The sequence below is a fragment of the Sebastes fasciatus genome, chromosome 7 (assembly GCF_043250625.1).
Source record: "Sebastes fasciatus isolate fSebFas1 chromosome 7, fSebFas1.pri, whole genome shotgun sequence".
In the NCBI taxonomy this organism is placed as follows: domain Eukaryota; kingdom Metazoa; phylum Chordata; class Actinopteri; order Perciformes; family Sebastidae; genus Sebastes; species Sebastes fasciatus.
Genome location: NC_133801.1, coordinates 8541380 through 8550243, shown reverse-complemented (window position 1 = coordinate 8550243; position 8864 = coordinate 8541380). Strand labels below are relative to the sequence as shown.

The window sequence follows — 8864 nt, the reverse complement described above, 5'->3', positions numbered from 1 at the left end:
ACGAGCATCGCTCAAAACAGTGAGGCGACACACGTCAGCTAAAACCACAATATCACTCTATATTTCACCTGCTTGTCAGTAATCATAGCTGACCAGACGAAGGTCTCTCTATGAACATGATTTAGTTCTGATCCTAGTGTTGGCTTTTCCTGCTTCAGCCTCCCGACTGCGCCCGCAGGGGGATACCGACACCCGGTCGGAGACGATAACATTTCTCGCTGCGGAGCCCCGTCACTTCACAAGACACGGGAAACCTCTGTTGGTCTGGAGGAGCTGCAGCATTTATTTCTGCACAAACGTCCACTGTACATTCACTAGATATTCTCAGAGCTACGAAGTCTTCTGCAGTGTGTAGTGTGCGCGCATGCACGGGAGAGTGGAGCGCGAGATTGCGCGCATTATGTGAGTGAAGGCAAGCAGGCAGAGGGGCAGAGACTCCGGTCCTGGAGACCAACGCTACGGTCTCCCCTGTGTCTTCTGGCCTCGGTCGGGCAGGACGGGCTTCATTAGATATAACTTTGCGGTTTTGGTGCTTCCGTGTAGTTTGTGTTGGAGTCTTGTCTGAACAGCGTAGCCACACGGGAACGCGCATATGCAAGCACGCATGGGACACCGACCCGGTAGATTTATACGTGTAAAAAGTTACAAACAGTCCCTTTAAAATGAGGGAAACACTATTGGACAGGGGAACAGACTTCAACATAACACCGTCGGCTCACAACTAACAGTGCTAACAGCGCCAACAGTACAAACTAAAAGTGCTAGCAGTGCTAACTAACAGTGCTGACAGCCCTAACAATGCAAACTAATGATGCTAACAGCGCTAACAGTGACAGCGATAACAGTGTTTACCTAAGGGGGAACCGGAGGGTGGGTGCTAGCACGCTTCTGCAAAGATGCCATCAGTCGGGGTGGCGTTATCAGCTGTAACCTCGGTATGAGAGCAGTGCAGAGCAGCATATGTCAACAAAGCAAGGAGAAGCTCAGATTACAACACACACAGAGGGAGAGTGACTTCATTCTCTGCTCAGGTAGACATTGCTCCTCTGTATCTTTACATAGACAATAGTTGTTTGCTGCTACATTAATGCTATGGATATTGAATTTAAAGAGACAGAGAGCATGTATATATGATGGTGAGTTTTACTACAATAAATCAGCATTAACATTCACATTTATTACTGTAGCCAATAGCCTATGATGTATTCAGTATCTCATTCAAAGTGTTTTGTTGCAGCTTTTGTAGTTTAAGTGAATTCTGTTTTTATTCTATTTTATTATTATAAAATGGGTTTTATCTTCCATTTTATATAATGCATTATGTATTCTACTTTTTTCTGGTTTTATTTTCCATCTTAATGTTTTTTAATGTGTGTTTATGTTAATTTCCATGTGAAGCACTCTAATGTCTTTATTGTTAAGAAATTTGAGCTGTATTTCTTGTATGAAAGGTGCTATACTATTATTATTATTATTATTATCATAACCTTTATTTAATCAGATATGTCCCATTGAAATCTCATTTTCAAGTGAGACCTGAGCACATATAAGATACTGTAATTTGCATCTGAATGAAAAAACATGATGCAAAACAGAACATAAAATACAATTAATTTTTTGAATAAATATTAAAATATATATATATATTAATCACACAGTGCAGCTTCTGTTTTTGAGTTTCTGATCAACAATCAATCAGGAATCAAATTCCAAATCAACAGGAATGAATATAGGAGGATTTCTATGCACCATACTCTTTCAGTTTGACTTCATTTTGAGGTTCAACTGTGAATTCATCTTGAAAAAAAACCACTTCCTGTGGGGTGCAGTGTGTGTGTGTGTGTGTGTGTGTGTGTGTGTGTGTGTGTGTGTGTTAGAGAGTGAGAGAGAGAGAGTCAGAGGGAGAACCACCAAGTCTACTTCTTTAAATCTGTTTGTCTTATTGATCAGGCAGCTTGATGCTTTTTATATCTTGTAATTGTACCAATTTGATCTCTAGAGTAGAAAACAAACAAAGTACAAAAAGGCAGAGTTCGTCTTCAGAAAGTGAGCAGCATGGGTGTCCGGGCCACGCTCGCCGTCCTCCTTCTGTTCATAGCTACTGTCGAGGCTGCTGACGGTAAATATCATTTTATTGTATTTTATTCAACTCAATATTTTAAGTTTCAATATATTGGTTACTGGATTTAGAACAACACACATTCTGACAAAATATGTGACATTTAAAGATCAACTTCTCCAATTTCCTGTATTTCATTTCTGCGCCTTAACTGCTCGAACACTGCTGTGTTGAAAAGTTACTTTTCTTTGTTTAACCTCACTTTACTATGTACTTCTTTCATTTGCCTGATTTTCATTTGTATTTTTGTTCTTTATTGTGGGCTCTTATTTGAGACAACTCAATCTCTGTGTATATTAGACATTAGCATGATGTAAGGCGTAGTTACACAGACAACATCTCAATACTTAAGATGAGTTGAGTCCCACCTCAGCTCTCTGATTGTCCTCCTTTCTCCCTGAAAAGTAATGAGGAAGAAGGGTCCTGATGAAATGACGAACTAAAGCAAGTACAGTGAAGTTAACTTAATATACGTCTATGTGTTTTAAGGAGGAGTAGAATTCTGGGAGCTAGATTTCACGATGACCTGTCCAGGAGAAGGGAATTGGTTCAAGAAAAAAGGAGAATCACTCCTTCAAGGAAATGAAACGTATAAACTCCAGTATGATGGCAAAACCAAAGGCTCATACCACTGTGAATACAACTATACCAATGATGCCAGTGTTGGGACATATTATTTCTACGTGAAAGGAAAGGGTGAGTAAAACAACATCTGTTAGTTGTCCTTACTGAGCTTTCACTCTGCTAACCTGCTGTACTTTGTCTCCTCCAGTGTGTAAAAATTGTTTTGAGCTGGACGCTTCTTTGTTTGGGGGGGTCATTGCTGTGGACGTGCTGGTGACAGCGATTCTGATGATGGTTATCTTCAAGTACACCAAGAAGAAAAGCTCAGCTGGACTCTCACACGCCTCCAAAGGTAAGAATGTTACTCTACTTTACTTATCTGTGTTGGACTGAAGCACTTATCATGCATCTGACAGTGTTGATACATGATGATTTTTCTGATCTGTTGAGAAATGGGATTGTACATGCAGCTGATTGTTCTTGTTAAGTGTTAAACTGCCTTGCCTGGGTGTGGACTCACTTTACTCGCATAATTTATCTGTATGCATGCACAATCAACCACAAAGCATTCCTTTTAAGTATGTACTCTTAAAAGAGTCTGATAGCACAAGTGAAAGGAAATATCACACATATTTCTGTCCTTATCTTGTAGCACCTGCTCGTTCAGGAGGCCGGGCTCAAGCTGCCCAATCTCCTACCTATGAGGTAGGTATTGTGTGCGCACTCCTTTTTCAGATGCATTTTTACTTTTGCATTTGTTGCATTCAACAGATTGTCTTCTCCACGCTGATTTAAAATGAGCGCAGCGGTAACCTTCAATCATGTTTCAGCAAAAAATTGTAAATAGCCAAACATACGATCAAAAATGTCCTTGCAAAAGAATCTTAAAAATTCAAATTTGAGCTGAGATTAGAGAGGTCATATTTATCTATTCATTTTTAAAATCTTAAAGGAATAGATAGAGATGAGATATCGGTACCACAGCTATGCTACGAATGGTTAGTGTAGCTCATACTGGCCAACCTTGAGACCTCAAAAATAGGGAAGAAAAAATGATGCTTCGTCGAGAAAAGCCCAACTTTGGGCGCTGCATGCTGTGATGTGCGGCGAGCGCAGCTCAAACTGAGTTGTGTCGCGAGCATCTCTGCCACCGGGAAAACGACATTTGGTGTAGCTCTACTGTCGTCCAGGTGAGGAAAAGGGAAAAAAAATGTGAAAATGTGTCATAAATCGGGGGATAAACGGAAGAATTGTGACCCCCGGAATTAACAGGCAGAGGGCAATGAAAAACGTCTCTCGGGAAAATCGGGAGGGTTGGCAAGTATGGCGTAGCTTTGCATACAGAGTGATAGCATAGATTTATGTATCATTTGTTTAATCCTTAAAATTTACTTAAAAAACAAAGTGTAAAAACAACACATTGTGCTTTCTAAGAGTCCAGGAAGTCACTGTGCCCGACCAAGTAATAGTCCAGCATGTAACCTATAGAAAAAAAAAAAAAAAAAATCTTGTCATTTCACTCTCAGAAAAAGAAGCAAATTTCCCAAAATGACAAACTGTTCCTTTAAGTAACACAGAACAATTTCAATTTCTAAGTGAATATAACGAACATAATTGAAAATCAGGAATTATATGACTCTGTGAGTGACCTAACGCTGTTTATGTTGTGTTTTGGCAGCCGCTGAGTCCTCACACTCGCGCCCAGGATCCTTACTCCGTCGTGAACAGGATGGGATAGAGACAAGTCACCTGACTGCGCCTGGCGGTCACTGGTTTAACGGCTGCACAGACGACATTCACAAAAGACATACATGCACACCAATCATGCTCCCAGCATGCAAACATTTGGCTTTTGTTCTCTTGGATTTGAAGGGTCACTTAACCCAACTGTATGGCAAAAACAAAAACGTATTTTCTCACTCACTCCCAGTATTACGTATAAGGTAATGCAGCTGAGGTTTCTTTGTCCAGGTATGCTGCAACCACCGCGGTACATTAGATGTAGGGCTGGGTATCTGGGTACTTTTGAACGGGAAAATGTTATTCAGTGAAAATTGTCTATAAAAGACGCCATCTAAAGTACATTATAAACTATATTTGATGATTTATTGTGGTAGATCATGACATTACATTAGTAGAAGACAATCAGATCTGATCGTATCGGTGTGGAGGCAGAAAAATCAAAACTATCTGCATGCTTAGCTACCATTAGAGGTAAATGAGAATACGTTTTTTTTTTGTAAATATACATAATGTATTATAATCTTCAGTTTTTTGACTGGTTCTAATACAATTATATGATTTAGCATTGAGGTCATAGTGGTGGTGTTTCACTGGACTACATTATATTCGGAGGTGTTTTATTCTGCCCCCTCTCATGTATGAATAATGTGAAGGACAAAAAATTAGAAACACCTTTTACCATGACCTCAGTAATAAACATATAGTTGAATTTACACATTTTCAACAATGTCACCAAAAATGTATTATTATCAGCTTCGTAAAGGTAGAATTTATGGCAGAGCTGCTGTATTGCATTACAGTAGATTGCACAGGTGTACCTAATAAAGTGGCCGCTGAGTGTATATATGTTTTTTTTATAGTGTATTGACCCTTTAATATAAAACGTTGGCAGAGAGTCTAATTTACAATAGTGTTATAAATAAAAAATCATATTGTCATTCCAAATACCTGTTTTCTGTGCATTTAATGTTTATGTCATTAGAAGTTCTGAATAATGTCATTAAAGGTCTTATTGATAACATTTTTATTTACATGAATACTTTAAAAAATAATAATAATAATAATACATCCACAGAGCTTTTCGAAAGGTGCCGAATCAACGTATGTCTTTTCCTTAAAAAAAAAAAATTATTGTGAAGTTATCATTTTAAAGATTTTGGCGGGTCCAAAATTAATATTTTGTTTATCTCTGTGGAAGATATCTGACATTTGGTTCCCACTTCTAACAAGATGTGACATATAGAGGCTGAATGTTATCAATAGCACCTTTAAAAATGATACTGCACAAACTAATTTTGCTCGTCACATCAGCTCGCTTCTTGTGTTTTCTTATCTGCTTTTTCATTCTAATCCTCTGTGTTAACCTTCGTGTTACTGAAATGAACGCACATGTGTCACCAATAAAAAAAAAAACACAGTCAACAATGTTCTCATCGTCTCCTTGCTCATGGTCGAAAACAATACTGAGATGCTTGTACAGATATAACTATTCACGAAGCGGCCTCAAAACCGCAGCTTATATCCGTTGCAGACCTCACAATCACCATCAATATGTCTTCATCGCTGCTGTAGCGAGCCTCTCTTGTGAGAGCGACATGCTGTCTTTGGAAACATCTCTGAAACATGTCTCAATGCATAAATATGTAGTTTATACCCATAGTACGCACAATGGAAATGTTGTGTCATGTTTTGCCCATCTGTTCCAAGCAGTGACTGAGCACAGCTGTACCGATGGAAATCAAACTGAGAAACACGACGATTTGTTTTTCTTCACGCAGGCTGCTGATGATTGATACGTATATTATAATACATGCAGCTCTGTAGCGTTTAGTGGAAACACTCCCACACGTTACTGCTGCAGTTATCTTCATCTAACATCAGCTGGATGTTTGTGTGAGAGAGAAACAAAGAGGTAGAAGAGGGGAAGAGAGGGGGGAGGGTTTTATACGATGTGCTCCTCTGCTCTTGTGTGAGTACACATTTGTGTTGTGCATGAAAGTGTGTGCACATGCATTGAGTCGCAAGTTGGTTGAGTGTGTTTGTGGGGGTCGATCAGAGTTGTTTTGTCTGAGCCGAGCTGTCTAAGCTTCGTCGTTTGATCTCTATTCTCTTCCTCAGGTAGAAAACTGCAGTTTGTCACAAAAGCATCAAGAAGAAGGCGAAAGACTCGGAGCAGTGATCAAAGAATTTAAGCTATAAGATTATAAGACATAGGGGGGTTGCTTCCGCTTCCTCTCCTCCTCTTCTCTGTTACTATTTTAATCTTTTTTTACCTTCCGCTCTGCTCTTCTCGTTACCCTTATTGTCTTTTTCTTTCTATCGCTCTATGTCTCTCTATACTATACACCTATTCTGGTGCAACGGACTGCAATAGACCTGAAACACTTACAATATGGTAATGGAATACTGCATCATAGCAAGTGGTGGAGGAAGTATTCAGAAAAAATACCAATAGAACAATGTAAAGATACTCCATTGTAAGTAAGTAAGATCTACGGTGGCCCTGAGAGCTCAACGCACTGCAAATTTAAAAAAGCACATGCAAATAGACAGACCACAAGCAAATGAAGAAACATCTTCAACAATTTGACGACACATGCGTTTAGACAAACCGGTGCAAATACTGAAACGCGCTGCAAGAACTCTCACGCGGCTGGGAAACGCAGCGCTTGTTATTGCCATTTGTGGCTTGAAGTTATTGAAGTCTGCGATCCGTCAGTGGTGTTGGAAAAACCCCTACAATTTATTTTTGTCTGTCTTATTACAAGTTGCGACACTGGTATTGTTTTTAGCTTGTGAGTCTATGTGTGACGAAAAGCATAGCAATCGTGCAAGATGCAGTCACGAAACTTTACAGGTGTGTAGTCAAGATCAAAATGTAGGCCGAGCACGGAGGCCCGGAAGTAGGGTGGTAGGAATTGGGGAAGCGGCCAAAACGTGTAAGTATCATAAACCTGTGTTTGCCACATAGCTTATTTTCTGCAATAATCTAAAACCTAGTGGAAAAATCCTGTTGGCTTTTTGTCGAGGGAACCAGGACAATGCTAACTTCCTGGTCGGCCTACAAAAATAGGAGGACTCTACAAACTGGAGCAGTCTATTTGGCGTTGCGGCTGGTGTGATCCCATCGCAAGATGGTCTCTAGTTTCATCATTGTGACTGCATGATTCAGATATTATTACAGATATCTGCTGTTAACCTAACGTTAGCTTTTTACTTATTATTATAGTACTAGAATCACGCATTCATAATGACAGATACCCGACTTCAATAACTTCATAATCCAGAAACAGCAACAACAGCCACATGCATCCCTTTTTATTGTCCCCTGGAAACACTTAAATGCTGCGCATGTGTCGTCAAGTTTGTTGTTGGAAGATGTTTCTTCATTTGTTTGTGTTGTCTATTTACATGTTTTCCTAATTTGCAGTGCGTTGAGCTCTCGGGGCCATCATAAGGATCCCTGAATCAAATCTCCTGCTTAAAAAAAAGTACAGTATTATCATTAAAATATACTTAAAGTTATATTCCTTAAGATTTTTGATTTGCCGACACCTATGCTGAGTGATACTACAGGTAAGTTAATGCAGCTTTGATACGGATGTAGGTGAGTGAACAATAGACACTGAAGCTGATATCAATGAGATAATGTTACAAACAGTAACACTTGATTACATGTACGCCAGAATTCAGTCCAGAAATGGCGGACTCTGCCATTAAAAACAAAAAGGACTATATATAAAGAGGTAATTACAGAATATAAATACATTGAATGGCTTTTAGCGATCATAAATGGTCTAAAAAATGTGTATTTTTGACTTCATGGACATCTTTAGGATTGTAACTTTAAAGTATCAAAAATAAAAGAGCTCATTATGCAGAAAAATGGCCCCTGCGACTGATTTATTATTATATATTACATGATAAGATGAATACTGATGTGTCAATGTGTAAGCAGCATTTTGCTGTTCTAGCAGGTCGAGATGGAGCCAGTTTTAACTACTTATACCCACGCAGCATCTGGGCCCGATCTGGGCCAGCATAAAAATGAACTGTGGCCCAGATTCGGGCAAGTTCTGGTTTATTTGGTTCATTCTTGGTTGACATGCGGCATTGCTATGGCTCGCTTCTGGCCCAGATCTGGTAAACAGGTCCAGACCGAGTTCCATCATTTATCGCGTTATGTGGGCCGAATGAAGGTGTTGGGTGTGGTCCGGATCTGGGCCACAGCAATTTTGCTATCTGGGTATGCAGTTATGTAGTTTAGTAGTTTAGTAGTTTTGTCCATTTTTAAAACAATATTTTTTACAAATGTTCTCTAATCTTGATAAATTGGATAATTAAAACTCTCTTGACACCGGGAACATGACAAGGCACCCCAAGTAGACTCTGATTTCTTTATAAGGGGTCACAAACCAAACATGGTGGGAGCCATTTG

At 39.4% G+C, this 8864-nt stretch overlaps 1 protein-coding gene across 1 annotated transcript; it reads left to right on the top strand.

Moving 5' to 3' along the window:
* Nucleotides 1–1830: 1830 nt before the first annotated feature.
* LOC141771279 (T-cell surface glycoprotein CD3 epsilon chain-like) lies at nucleotides 1831–5371 on the top strand. The gene is made up of 5 exons (XM_074641346.1): nucleotides 1831–2119; nucleotides 2609–2815; nucleotides 2892–3035; nucleotides 3336–3388; nucleotides 4362–5371. Exons 1-5 carry the CDS (start codon nucleotides 2056–2058, stop codon nucleotides 4419–4421), a joined length of 528 nt encoding a protein of 175 aa, XP_074497447.1. The 5' UTR covers nucleotides 1831–2055; the 3' UTR covers nucleotides 4422–5371.
* Nucleotides 5372–8864: the final 3493 nt, after the last annotated feature.

Bases quoted from the DNA above. Each gene is read 5' to 3' on its own strand.
- LOC141771279 (XM_074641346.1), top strand. From the start codon at position 2,056: ATGGGTGTCCGGGCCACGCTCGCCGTCCTCCTTCTGTTCATAGCTACT. The intron at 3,036-3,335 runs GTAAGAATGTTA...CTTATCTTGTAG, and splicing joins ACTCTCACACGCCTCCAAAG to CACCTGCTCGTTCAGGAGGC. The intron at 3,389-4,361 runs GTAGGTATTGTG...GTGTTTTGGCAG, and splicing joins CCCAATCTCCTACCTATGAG to CCGCTGAGTCCTCACACTCG.